This window comes from Suricata suricatta, chromosome 8 (assembly GCF_006229205.1).
Source record: "Suricata suricatta isolate VVHF042 chromosome 8, meerkat_22Aug2017_6uvM2_HiC, whole genome shotgun sequence".
Lineage (NCBI taxonomy): Eukaryota > Metazoa > Chordata > Mammalia > Carnivora > Herpestidae > Suricata > Suricata suricatta.
In genome coordinates, this window is record NC_043707.1 from 15,931,545 (window position 1) to 15,946,151 (window position 14,607).

General features: G+C 45.3%; 1 protein-coding gene across 1 annotated transcript in view; it reads left to right on the top strand.

Annotated features, from left to right (window-relative positions):
• VWA3A (von Willebrand factor A domain containing 3A) overlaps nt 1-14,607 on the top strand; it is a 57,217-nt gene that overhangs the window by 25,483 nt on the left and 17,127 nt on the right. Inside the window, exons 13-21 of the mRNA XM_029949953.1 lie at nt 564-699; nt 807-910; nt 2,398-2,478; nt 2,894-2,988; nt 4,473-4,592; nt 10,077-10,151; nt 10,298-10,442; nt 11,072-11,267; nt 13,773-13,843. Coding sequence (XP_029805813.1) covers nt 564-699; nt 807-910; nt 2,398-2,478; nt 2,894-2,988; nt 4,473-4,592; nt 10,077-10,151; nt 10,298-10,442; nt 11,072-11,267; nt 13,773-13,843 — 1,023 coding nt within the window. The remainder of the gene's footprint in view (nt 1-563; nt 700-806; nt 911-2,397; nt 2,479-2,893; nt 2,989-4,472; nt 4,593-10,076; nt 10,152-10,297; nt 10,443-11,071; nt 11,268-13,772; nt 13,844-14,607) is intronic.

Below are 14,607 nucleotides of genomic sequence, written 5' to 3' on the forward strand. Positions count from 1 at the left end.
TTAAATTTGAAAAAAATTCTAAACAACAGTACAGTGGTATTCAGACACAGCAGAATTCATGAAGGCAATGCTCAAGTGTCCAAAGTGGGAATTGCTATTCTGTGTCTTAGCTGACATGAGTTGTGACTTAATATCTCAGAATCTCAGGTGTTCGGTTTGTATACGCGGGCAAGGAGAAGCTGGGCGAGATCACGGCCCTGAAATGATCTGGTGTAGGAATTACTTTTTACTTCTTCAAAGCCTTGTGTTAGGAGCCCATCAAGGGGGCCATCTGTCAGCCTGGAGCCCAAGGTGCCGATCTCGATGGTAAGGGTGGGGAAGGGGCCAAGAGGACGGACAAATCAAAGACGAAGCAAGTTGCTGGGGACATCTTACTCTGGAAATTCTAGCCATCGCCAGAGAAGGGGTGGGGATGGTAGCGGGGGAAGGTAGAATTGCCTTAATTTACCAGGTAATATTTTCAGATGCTCTCCACTCACGGGAACTGGGGTGGGTTGGGGAGACTAAGGCCTTCCCAGCTGTAAAATATCACTTTGTAATGAGGGCTTTTAAATTTAATTTAGATTTCCACAGATATTGCAAAAGAGCCACTCACAGGTCTCTTGCATAAACCCCCAAAGCATGAGGGTCCCCTCACAATTGAGTTCCCAAACTTGGACAAGACTTCTGCAGAATGGCTAAAGATCAATGGCCTAAAAGGTAAGTCCCCTTTGAGGGCAGAACCCAGGACTCAGGCGACTAACTAAAAGGCATGAACACTTTGGGGGTCCGAGTTGTATCTCAAACCCCACTATTTATTTTTACAGCCAAAAAGCTAAGCCTTTATCAGGTTCTGGCACCCAACGCATTCTCTCCCGTGGAGGAATTTGTGCCTATTCTCCAGAAAACGGTATCTTCATCTATCCATCAGGTAACTCAGAGTCTGAGTTCTCTTCAGTCTTCCACAGGGGGGCTCCTTTGTGACATTTCCCTTCTTAAATGTTCAAGAAATAAGAGTCATTAGTCAGACCACAGGGAGCAGAGGTCTGAGAGTCTGGAGCAGGATGCAAGCTTTCCACCCCGGACTCTAGAACTCTCATCAGATGTACTCCAACTGCTTTTTTGCAAAGATTTGAAAAATGAACCTTGGGAGATAGGACAAGAGGGAGCAAGTCAGGTACTATAGTCACCTCCTCCTTGAAGGTTTTCCTCTGTGCGCTCAGAACACACTGCACTCCTTGTGTCCTCACTGGACCTGGTACAGCTTTTGTTCCAGCTCTTATAATGTGTTGATATGTGTACGTGTATGTGTCTAAACCCCCACTGGTGTATGAGCCTTTAAAAGAACAAACTCTCAAAGTGCCTGGGTGGCTCATTCATTTGAGCATCCGACTTCAGCTCAGGTCATAATCTTGCAGTTTGTGAGTTTGAGCTCCACACTGGGATCTGTGCTGACAGCTCAGAGCCTGGAGCCTGCTTCAGATTCTGTGTCCCCCTCTCTCTCTGCTCCCCCCTCCCCCACACTTTTGCATTCTCTCTCTCTCTCTCTCTCAAAAATAAATAATTTTTAAAAAGTTTTTTAAAAAGAACAAGCACTTTTCTCCAACCCTGTATCCCCAATAGCTAGTACAAGTAAGCAGCCAATGAATGTTTCCTGCAGGGCTAACTGGGTGGAAGGAAGGATAGAAAAAAGCAGGAAAAGAATGAATGGATGGATAGAAAGAAGTGGTGATGAATGAATAGATAAAAGGATGGATGGAGGGATGGAGGGAGGGAGGGATGGATGGTTGGTTGGATGGATGATGGATGGATGGAAATGTACACATATGGAAGTATGGAAGGGGGAAAATAGAAGGATGAATGACAACTAAAAAGAAATGAAACGATTAAAAAGTACAATGAGAGGATGGAGAAATGGAAGGTTTGAATAATAGGTGAAGAGAAACGTCAATGGAAAGATGAAAGAATGAAAGGGAAGTGGGTTGATGCATGACCAGGTGGATGGATACGACAACTTGGCAGAGGACGAAAAATCAGATTTTCGAAGGGTCCATGAAAGTCTCTCTAGGTTCCCAAACCTAAGAGCCCACGGCCAGTATGTTTCTCCAACTCTGCTATTACAAAACCTCCGGCCATATCTTGTAATCAAGCCCCTGATGTCTGAAAGAGCCTCCCCAGAAGGGAAGCCTGGCTTGCTGTCAGGCATGGTGCATTCAGGGGCCACTGTCCTGAAGGCCTTCTGCCACCAGCTCCGGTCATGGCAGTCACTAGGGAGGCATAACCCAACCCCAGATGTGCTCAAAGCCCACGTCCTTCATATATCTGATTTGGAGAGCCCAGTACCCAACTTAAACTCACAGTCCTTCCCCACATGTGCTCTCTTCACCTGCTGCCCATCCTGGCCACACCTGAGTGCAGAAGGCAATGGTACAGTTTGAATGGCATGACGGGACAGTGAAGAATGTTCATGTGGACGTGCCCTTCCTCTATGAGTACCAGGTTAGTAACAGATCCAGTCAGTCAGAATACGCGTTAAGGAAGAGAGAATGTGAGGAAAGCTCTATAGACTGTGGAGACCCCAAACCACTGATGAACTTTCTCCTATAAACAGAGACTATTCTCTGCCCCAGGCAGTTCTGGAACTTTCTCCAATTGCTCCTCAGAGAGGGACCTGTCAAACAAAAGTCTCTAATCTTTTGGGGGCAAGATCTACTTCCTCTCCCATCTGAGACAATGAAATATTTGAACTTCTTGATCTTGTGGCAGACTCATCAATGATTTAGTGGAATGTTTATACTGCCTGGATACCTATGGCTTTGACAACCCATCCCCAGAAGCCAACCTTCCCCCACAGACCCTTTAACTGGCCCTCCTTTGATCCATCCCTCACTCTGTGTTGCCCATGGGTTTACAGAAACAGCTCAACAGAGCTATGCGGATGTATGAGAGGCGGATCGAGTGGCTCTCCTTGGCCAGCAGAAGAATCTGGGGCACCGTCTGCGAAAAAAGGTACCTTCCCTCAAGGAGCATTCTTGTCCTTTGTGAGCCCGGTGTGTGATATACACGCTCATCCAACTCATGACGTCCCTGTTGGTAGCATCAGAAACCATCACTTAGATTAAGGATCAACACTCACTCAGCAGAACCCCTGGAGGAAAAAGTCACCACAACCATCATCAGTATCAACAATATCGTCATTGTGTTTACTCAGGAATCTTTCAATTAAAAAGCAACAGAAACAAATACATATTGACTTAAAACAGGGAAGTCTGCTTAAGGTAACTGAAAATTCTAAAATAGATTTGATTGCTATCTTCAGGCATGGCTCCATCCAGCGGTTCATACGTGTCAGGAATCTTTCTCCATCTCTCAGCTCTACTTCCTTCCCTCCTGGCTTTGTTTTCAGGCAGGCTTTACCGCTCCAGGCAGCAGGATAGCCACCGGAAGCTCCTGACTTGCTTTCTACCAGTTTAGCACTCCCAGGGCTTGGGGTAGGGGCCGGTCCATGGGCTATTCACTCTGGCCTGGGAGGTATGATGCTCTAATTGCCTAAGGTCAAATGCCCACCCTTCAGGCTTGGGGTGGTTCTGTTCCACCCAATTCAAATGGATTGATAGAGGCTGAGGAGTTTTCCAAAGGAAAATCAGCATGCCAGTTGTGGTTGTGACAGGAGGTAATGGATTCTACATTGGGAGAAACGATTGGCAGCCATTATAGCCATCATTACCGGTCCATACCTTACTCGTTGCATTCCCACTTACAAAGTACTATCCTAGTCAATCATTTAATTCTCAAGGCAACTTATGAGGAGTCTTATAAATAGTTCCTATACAAAGTTAAATATACAAAGGATCGGAGAGGTTTTGTGACTTGCCTAAGTCACACAGGAAGTGGAACTCTGACTCTAAATCCAGAGGATTTGCTTCTGCCATCCATAATTGGTGTCTCGTGCTCGCTTTGGCAGCCCATGCACTAAAAAAAAAAAAAGAAGAACCATAATTGCTGTCTCAAAATGAGAGTAGAGGATGGAGTTGGGAATTGATTTGAAATCATGAAGGAAGACCAGATGGGGCTAAGGATCTTAAAACAGAGAAAGGAAACAAAAAGATGCATTTATGTCCCCCAGGGGCTGAGATAGACCTCATTCCCCATCTAATTTGCTTACCTTGTTCCTGTTTCCCCTACAGAGGCCCCAACCTATAATAATATTGAATGCTAGTGCTGCTTTCCAGGCGTCCCCTGCCCCTTAAACTGTCTCCACTATGATGCCACTTTACTCCATGATGGGAGTCCCTAGGACAGAACCTCCGTGACCCCCTTAGTCCTACTGTCGTAAACCCACTCCTGTTGACCTCACACCATGGAAAAGATTTTGGCCAGCTGTGAATTTGGCATGTAGAATTCCCCTGGAAAAAACTTTAAATAGTAAAATGGAACTAAATACATTATCTGAGCGATTCGATTCTCTTCTTCAAGCTTGTGTTTCTTTTTAGGGTGGTTATACTGCTGGATATCTCTGTGACCAATTCCATGTACATTATTCATATCCAGCACTCCCTGCGGCTGCTGCTGGAGGAGCAGTTGTCCAACAAGGACTGCTTCAACCTCATTGCGTAGGTTCCTGGGTCCCGGTGGGGGGCTGGGGGCAGGGGGCACCAGCGCTCAGCACGGCACCGCTGCTTAGGCTGAGGCTCCCGGCGGGTGGCTAGGTGACAGCTGTTTCCAGGACCCAGCGTCCTAGGGTGGCCATCAGCTTATCTGATTTGAATCATCTTGTTTGTGGTACTGAATAATTAAATGGTTGCAGGACAGTCCCACTGGGGCGAAGGTGTAAGTGGCCCCAAAACACACTGCTTGATCAGCCAAGATCAAGTAACTCAGTCCATTGCCCCATTTGGATTCTGAGCTGATAAACACGAAAGAGAAAAAGAATGGCCCCCAGGCATGCCCCAGTCTTAGATCCCAGTTCATGTCTAGCAAGCCTTAGCATGTCAAACGTTTAGGATTCCAGTCCCAAATGTTAATTACGTATATTTATATATAACTATATGTATTTAAATTATGTGTGACTATATTATATATACGTCTATATATTTAAATGATATATTTTATATACAAATAATTTGATATATACATTAAAATATCAATTTGTATATAAAATATCTATATTTTTTAAGTGCTTATTTATTTTGAGTGAGAGAAAAAGAGTAAGCAGGGGCGAGGCAGAGAGAGGAGGGGGGGGAAAATTCCAAACAGGCTCCACGCTGTCAGCACAGAGCTCAATGCAAGACTCAATCTCATGAGCCTCAGGGCCACGACCTGAGCCGAGATCAAGAGTCAGATGTTTTAACCTACTGAGCTACCCAGGCACCTCTAAAATAGTATTTGAAAAAAATTTTTTTAATTGTTTTTGATGTCTGTTTATTATTGTGACAGAGAGAAACAGAGCATGAATGGGGGAGGGGCCGAGGAGAGGGAGACACAGAATCCGAAGCAGGCTCCAGGCCCTGAGCTGTCACCACAGAGCCTGACGTGGGGCTTGAGCCCACGAACTATGAGATCATGACCCTAGCTGAAGTTGGAGGCTGAACTGACTGAGCCACCCAGGCACCCCTGAAAAAAAATTTTTAACGTTTATTCATTTTTGAGAGACAGAGACAGAGCGCAAGTGGGGGAGGGGCAGAGAGAGAGGGAGACACAGAATATGAAGCAGGCTCCAGGCTCTGAGCTGTCAGCACGGAGCCCAATGGGAGGTTCAACCCAGAACCACAGATCATGACCTGAGCCAAAGTCAGTTGTTCAACTGACTGAGCCACCCAGGTGTCCCATATATGTTTAAAAAATTATATAAAACTGGAGTGCCTCAGTGGCTCAGTCAGTGGAGCATGCGACTCGATCTTGGGGTTGTGGGTTTGAGCCCCATATTGAATGTAGGGATTACTTAAAAATAAAATCTTTAAAAAATTATATATAACTATATATTGAAATTATACATAACTATGCCTACCATATATTTAAATTATTAAATTTATTACATATAATTATTGAATTATATTTAATGTTATTATATTATAATTATTAAATTATATAGTTATGATTTATATATAGCTATATAATTCAAATATATATGGTTTTATATATTTATTATAACTGCATACCTTTTTCACTAATTAGGGAAGAATGAAAAGGAACCTACTTGATTTATACATTTTTATACCACTTCATATCAAATAGGGCATATTCTCTCTTTTTTGAATGTTTATTAATTTATTTTCGAGAGACAGAGTGTGAGCAGGGAGAGGGCAGAGAGAGAGAGAGACAGAATCCAAAGCAGACTCCAGGCCCTGAGCTGTCAGCACAGAGCCTGACACGGGACTCAAACTCATGTACTGTGGGATCATGACCTGAGGGAGATTGGACGTTTAACCGACGGAGCCACCCAGGTGCCCCTTAAATTGGGAGTATTCTAAACCAATTAAGATAGCGGTTAATATTATATATTATTCTGTACCAGAGCGTAATCTTTTTCTAATAAATACTACAGAAAAAATGCTTAGAGATACATCTTAGGCATTGTTTAATTTATCCATCCATTCATTCATTCAACAAACTTTCATTGAAAGCCTATTGTATACCAATCGCTGCACTCAGCATTGGGCATACAGAAGTGAATATGCATAGTACCTATTCTCAGGGAACTTGGGGTCTAGTAGAGGGAGACAGGCATGTTAAGAAATAAATGTTATTAACTGTTTTCTACAGAAATAGGTAGAAGGCAGGATCAGACCACCCTGCCTGGGCACAGCAAGGTCAGAAAACATTCATAGAGGAAGTGACCCTTTTGCCGAGTCTGGCCAAATGAGCAGATGTTTGCCTAGCACATGGGAATGATGAGGTCAGTGGGAGGAAAGGCATCTTAGAGGGAACAACGTGAGGCATAGAGGTGTTGGAGTATGAAACATTATATGTTGTGTTGGAACAGAGACTATGGAACTTTGGGGGACCATCAGGGAGTTCAGGAGGTGACAGGGTGAGAAAGAGAGACTGTGCGTGACAAAATAAAACAGGCGATGTAGGGTTTACACACACAAGGTGTGTGTGGGAGCTTTACTACTACAGGACATATAGGCATTAAAGGATTTCGAGCAGGGTAATAAGATGATCAGATCTTGAATGCTCAAGTCACAGAGTGAGGGCTACGTTGAAGGGATGTGATGCTGGAGGGATGGAGGCCATTTGGACTGCTCCAGTGGTCTGCACTGGCGTGGAGAAGGCTTGAGCCATGGCCATGGCGATGGAGGAAGGGAGGCATGTGAGAGCTGCTGCAGAGTTAGAATCTACAAAATGTCATTTCCATGTGGCGCTAGGGGATGAGAGAACAGTGAAGAGAAGATGTCCCAGATGGAACAGATCTTGGAAGTAGAAGACAGTTTTAACCATGTAAGTTGGAGATTTCCAAGAGGAAATATCCCTGTAGGGGCTCCAGAGAGGAGCTCTAGACAGGAAACACAGCTCTGCAAGCCATCAGTATTCTGCTTCTGTGGTTCAAAGCTCGGAAGTGCATGAATTGCACCTGTGGAGATGTGAAGGGGAGAGAAGACAACCAAAGATAGAACTGATAAGGTTCTGACACTTGGAAGGAAGCACCAGAAGAACACAGGACAGGAGCAGCAGAGAGGTAGGAGGAAAACGAAGAGAGAATAGTGTTGAGAAGCCAGGTCTCAGAAAGAAACAGAGTTTGATCCTGCAGAAGCAAAGCAGGAAGGGAAAGAACTAAGGAGTCCACTGAATTTGGCAGTAACGCTCACTTATAACAAAACAATGAGATATAGGATTTTAGAATTCAGTTTGGCAACTGAACGTTTAAAACATTTAAAATAATAACAATGGCCAGTGCTGGTGATGATGCAGTGAGAAGGGCACTCTTGGAAACTGTCAGAAGTGTAATTTGGTATAGCCCTTGAAATTAAATTTTTAAGTGTGTATTCTTCATTCCTTCAGTTAAACCTTTATATATTATCTGAAGGGAATGCAAAGCCAAGTGTACAGAGACAACCATGCTGGGTCATTTAGTACAGAGTTCTAATGTGGATAAGCCTGGAAACAAACCATATGATCAATGGCAAAATTGATAAAACAATCCTGACAGTGCCAGCTATTCAAAAGAATGAGGGAGAGTTACATGTGTGCATTTAGAAAAACGTCCTCAGTAAGTCCCAGTGAAAGGGAACAACACGTAGATTACAAATAGTATGTACTGTATAATTCCATTTCTGTAAATACATATTTACCTATTCTGGTTTTTTTCTTTAGTTGACAAACAATGTAACATTAGTTTCAGGGGTACAGCTCACTGATTTGACTAGTTTTACACATTTATGTATTTTTTAAATTTATTTTAAGGATTTTATTTATAAGTAGTCTCTACACCCATCATGAGGCTCAAACTCACCACCGAGATCAAGAGTCACATGCTCCACAGACTGAGCCAGCCTGGCACGCCTATGATTTTTTTTTTAATCCAAAAGAATATAGAGTAAAAAGAGAATTTTTTTCTGGGGAATGAAATTGGAGGGATTTTTCACTCTCTGGATGTTGTTAGAATTTTTATCAACCTGTAATAGAGAATTTATAATCCAATTACAATAGATATTTTCATGAGGGGGAAGGAGGTCCTTGGGCATATATATATATATATATATATATATATATATATATATATATATATATGCATTTATTTCTTTTAATGTTTTGTTTATTTTTGAGACAGAAAGAGACAGCATGAGCGGGGAAGGGCAGAGAGAGAGAGACACACAGAATCGGAAGCAGGCTCCAGGCTCTGAGCTGTTAGCATAGAATCCAACGCGGGGCTCGAACCCACGAACGTGAGATCATGACCTGGGGTAAAGTCAGAGGCTTAACCAGCTGGGCCACCCAGGTGCCCCTGGGTATATATTTTTAAAGTTTTATTTATTTATTTTGAGAGAGAGAGAGAGTGCGTGCAAGAGGCAATGTGTGTGGGACAGAGAGAGAATTTGAGAGAGGGAATCTCAGCACCCTATAGAGGCAGCACTCCATCTCAGGACAATAAGATCATAACTGAGGTCATTGTTAATATTTGCCAGCGAACCTACCAGAAGCTTGACTGCAGTGGGTTGAGGAGTAAGGAGGTCCTGGGACATTGTTTTTCCAGGGAGCTTCCATACATGGGAAAGAGAAGTGGCTAATAGTAGTGGCCCCTGGTAGAAAGAGGAAGTTATTTTTAAGAATGGACAGGCTTGGACAGGCTTGGGGGCACCTGGGTGGCTCAGTTGGTTAAGTGTCTGACTCTTGGTTTCAGCTCAGGTCATGATCTCGCAGTTCATGGGTTCTAGCTCTGCATCATGTTCTGTGCTGACAGTGCAGAGTCTGCCTGGGATTCTCTCTCCCTCTCTTTCTCTCTCAAAATAAAGAAATAAACTTAAAAAAAAAAAAGAATGGACAGGCTTGAGCATGCGCAGAGACAATTGGGAAGAGTGAAGTGAAAAGGAAGGGGGTGGGGGGGGTGGGAGGTGTCTGTGGGCAGGTCTCAGAAGATCAGGTGGAAAACTTAATCTTGAGCCAGAGAGGAGACACCTTTTCCTTGAGAAAAGTGATCTGCCCTCTTCTTGGGGATTTAAATTCTGCCTCATAGGAAAATGAGATGATGCATATATTTTTTTAAATTAAAAATTAGAGTGCAGACAGAGTGATAAAAATGGGTTGTGGGGCTGAATCAGTACTAGGGGGACTTAAAAAGGGGGAAATGACTCCCACCTTTGGGGGTTTGGGGAAGTTCACCCAGAGAAGGCAGCTGGTGGCAGACAGGAAGTCTGGCTGCAGTTGGTCCTGGCTCCATCTCACTGACAGCCCCCCAGCCCTGCTCGTCCCGGGACCGTACTGTGACATGTCATGACCAGCAAGGGCATCTTGTGGCTGGCCCAGACCTGGGACATCCTAACATCTTGGGATTTAGTCAGAATTTTGCTCCCCAAAAAGACCAGGGAACCTGAAGACCTGGGGTATAGGGTGGCTGTGTCTCCTGCTGAAGAACATGCCTTCTTTCCTTCCCCGCCAAGGTTTGGAAGCACAGTAGAAAGCTGGAGGCCAGAGATGGTGGCCGTGAACCACGAAAACTTGCAGAGCGCCTGGCGGTAGGTGACTGTCAGAGGCCCCTGCCATGTCTCAGGGCGGCCCCTGCGGTGCTGTTTTCTCTGTCCCCCTCTCACCAGAATCCCTGGCCTCCCCCTCTGGGGCCTTACTGCCGGCCTCCCTCAGCAAGGCCCTCCTTGCCTCCCAGGTGGGCCCTGACTCTGCAGTGTCGGGGCAGCAGGAATGTCCTCGGAGCCCTGCGGAAGGCCATGGAAGTGGATTTCAAGGACAAAGACAAACACCAATCACAGGGCATCTACCTCTTCACGGGGGGCATCCCTGACCAGGACGTGGTGGGTAGGCCTCGTCCTGGGCAGCCTTTCTGACCTCACATCTCCCCCTAGGTGGATGCCTAGCAACGGGTTTCTTCAGCATGATTTTCCAAACTGGATTTTATTTATGGTGTTTTTTTTTTTTTTTTTAGTTTAAGTTTATTTATTTTGAGAGAGAGCAGGGAAGGGGCAGAGAGAGAGAGAGACAGGGAGAGAGAGAATCCCAAGCAGACTCCACAAACCGTGAGATCATTACCTGGGCCAAAACCAAGAGTTAAGCACGTAACCGACTGAGCCTCCTAGGGGTCCCCCAAAGCAGACTTTAATGTGCAGAAAAATCACCTGGAGAGGTTGTGAAAATGCAGGTCCTGTTCCCGAAGGCCTGGCCTGGACCTGAGAGTCTGCCTTGTTGGCAAGCTCCAGGCTGATGTCCGTGCTTCTGGTCCCCAGATCACACTCAGCATGGCCAGTTTCTCGGGTCCACACCCCTGGCCTCAGGGGTGGCCCAAACTCAGTTATTCTTCTCAGCATCTAGCCTAGACCAGGCCCACAGCAGGCCCTGAAGAAAAAGGATTAGGCTCAGCTGGCCCAAGGCCAGCTGCTTCAGCAGCCCTCAGCTGTGGGACCTCCCTGTCTCTCTCCCCCTGCAGCCCATGGTCAGCACCTACGTGGCTGAGGCCTGTGGGGGCTGTGATCTCCAGCTGAACGTGTGTCTCTTCTATGTGGGCGAGCCCCAGATGGACCCCACGCCCCCCGCCTGCTATGCCAGCCGCAGTGACACGGCCGCCGCCTACCGGGAGGTCACCCAGGCCACCGCTGGGCGCCTCCACTGGTTTGGAGACACAGGTGCGCGATCGAGCATTGGCGGGCCCCCCCACCTCTTTCCTTCCAGAAGGTTGTCTCGGTACGAGTGTATAGATGTGTTCCAGAAGGAAGGTGTGTGAAAATCACGTTTGGAAAAGTAGAACCCCTGTTCTAGAGATGGATAGTCGTGAGGATTGCAAGACAGTCTGAACATACTTCATGCCACTGAATTGTACCCTTAAAACATGGTTACAATGGTAAACTTTATGTGAAGCCTGCTTTATCACAACTTTTTACAGGAGAAAAGGAAAAAAAAAGGAAACCTACTTAAAAATATTTTATTTACTTACTCTTCAGTGATTTATTTTTAAGTAAGCTCTGTGCTCAGTGTGGGAATTGAACTCATGACCCTGAAATCAAGAGTCGCATGATCTTCTTACTGACACCAGGTGCCCTGACTTAAAAATGTGTGAAGGGCTATATAAGGTCTTAAGCAAGGACAAGGCATTTGTAAAGAAATGACAGGACAAAGGAAAGGGGGCGAGGCTGGTAGGGGCACTAGACTGTGGAAAGGCAAGCGGGGAGGGAACAGGGGAAGGGCAGGGGTGTTTTAGTAAGGTGTCCTGTCTCGGGGGCTTCTCCTCTTCCTGGCAGAGGAGACACCCTAAAATGGACATTTACATCCTGCTCTGAAGGAGGGAGGAGGGTAGAGAATTTTTCACTGTTTCTCAACTGTCTTCAGCTCAAAATAATGCCTATGCCAAAGTGGCATATTTGGGGATGGCATGCATAATCTGATCCCCTATAGCAATCACAATAAAAGAAATTGTTGGGGCACCGGGGTGGTTCAATTGGTTGAGCGTCTGACTCTTGATTTCGGCTCAGGTCATGATCTCAGTTTGTGGGACCGAGCCCCACGTGGGGCTGCGCTGACAGCGCAGAGCCTGCTTGGGATTCTCCCTCTCCCTCTCTCTCTGCCCCTTCCCCACCCGCACTTTCTCTCTCTCTCAAAATAAATAAATAAACTTAAACAAAAAAGTACTGTCTGGAATGTCCATCTGGTTCAGTGAGTAGAGCATGCAACTCTTGATTTCCATGGCATGAGTCGAAACCACACATCAGGCATAGAGCCTAGTTAAAAATAAATACATAAATAAATAAATAAACTTACAAAAAATGCTAACTTTCTGTGGTCTGAGGTGACATAAATTTCTTTTTTCTTTTTTTCTGTTTAAGATTTCTTTATTCATTTTGAGAGAGAGAGTGCGCACACGTGCGTGCACTCAAGTGGGGGAGGGGGAGAGAGAGGGGGGGGAGAGAGAGAGAGAGAGAGAGAGAGAGAGAGAGAGAGAGAGAGAATCCCAACCAGGCTTTGTGTCATCAGCACAGAGTCTAATGTGGGGCTCGATCTCATGAACTGTTAGACCATGATTTGAGCCAAAATCAAGAGTTGGACACTTAATCAACTGAACCACCCAGGTGCCCATAAATTTTCTTTTTTAAAATATATTTTTAAGTACGTCAGATAGACATTATGGTGATCATTTCACCATATATTCAAACATCCAATCATTTTGTTGTGTCCATGAAACTACTATAATGTCATTTTATGTAATATATTATGTCAATAACACATATATATGCTTTTAAGTAAACAAAAGTGAACTGATAAAATATGTATTAAGTAGATAATGGCTTAGGTGGTATGCAGATAAGGAAAATCATGACAGGGATGCGGGAGTGACTGAGGTTCAGGACACACTGGTACATTCCACCCTCTCTGATTTACAAATGAAGAAATGATTCCCGAGGACATGAGTTACCTGTGGTACAAAATCAGAGGCATATCGCTGTAGCTTGAACCCTAGGACCCTGTTTCCCACCTCTTTCCATGGAAAGCACTGAGCATATGCATAGAAGTTATTGTTGGTGATTATTACAAATAATAGCATACACTTCTAGAATAGTTATTCTAGAATATTCTAGAATATGCCAGACACAGTTCCAAGCATTTTACATATATTATTATTTATTCCTCACAATAACCCTATGAAATAGGTTACTATTATACCCATTTTACAGATGGGAAAGCTGAAACACAGGGCCCAAAAGCACATGAGTAGTAAGTGGTGGAACCAGGAGATAAACCCAGGCAGGCCAACTTCAGAGGCTGTCTTCTTAGTCATTACATTCTAATCCCTCTCCAATAAGTCCCCAATATTCACTACAGACACTAGATAGTTTAATCCCAAGGTGGATCTTTTTAGTCACTGGCATGGCAGGACCATCACTCTGAACCCATCCTTCCGAGTGAAAGCAGTCAGCTGGGTGCAAGGCCTTGGGGCCGGCCCCACTGTGGTAGCTTCACTCTACCTGCCCATCCCCTTCACCACTGGATGGGGCAGGGGGAGGGGGACCTCATAAGTGCAGCCTGTCAGGACCCCTTCTGCCCCTCGGGCTCATGTTACCTCCACACAGCCCTCATGTAGATATGGACGCTTGCCAGGACCTACACATCTCCATGCTCACAGTGTGCCCTGTTTCCAGGCATTTATGAAAGCGACGACATCAATGCCATCGTGTCTGAGATGGAAAAGGCTTTCAACTACTCCCAAAAGGTATGTCTTTCATGTGGGGCAAATGACTGCATTTCTCTCTTTGTGTCCTGGGGCTGCCATATAAAGTACCACAAATTAGGCAGCTTACAGCCATAGACATTTATTCTCTCACTATTTCAGAGGCTAGAAGTCTGCAATTAAGGTGTCAGAAGGGTCCCAGGAGGAGGGCTCTGGGTGGAATCCCTCCTTAGCCCTCCCTGGCTGCCAGTGCTGTTTGGTGTTTAAAAAATTGCACAGGAGGCGCCTGGGTGGCTTAGTCGGTTAAGCCTCTGACTTTGGCTCAGGTCATGATCTCGTGGTTTGTGGGTTTGAGCCCCGTGTTGGGCTCTGTGCTGATAGCTCAGAGCCTGGAGCCTGCTTCAGATTCTGTGTCTCCCTCTCTCTCTTGCCTTCTCCTGCTTGCGCTCTGTCAGTTGTACTGGATGCTTGTCAAAAATGGCAAGGAAGCGGGGGTGCCTACGTGGCTCACTTGGTTCAGTGTCTTGATATCAGCTCAGGTCATGATCTCACAGTTGTGGCATCGAGCTCTACGTGCTGAGTGTGGAGCCTGCTTGGGATTCCCATTCTCCCTCTCTCTGCCCCTCCTCCACTCATGCACACACACATTCTCTCTCTCTGTCTCTGTCTCAAATATAAATAAATAAACTTCAAAAGAAATGGCAAGAAGACTTTATCCAGAACTACTACAGTAATGGAGAGAAATTGAACTCTACTCTGAATACAGCAAAGATAGCTGGGAATTTATAGCCAATGAGCAGAGGGAA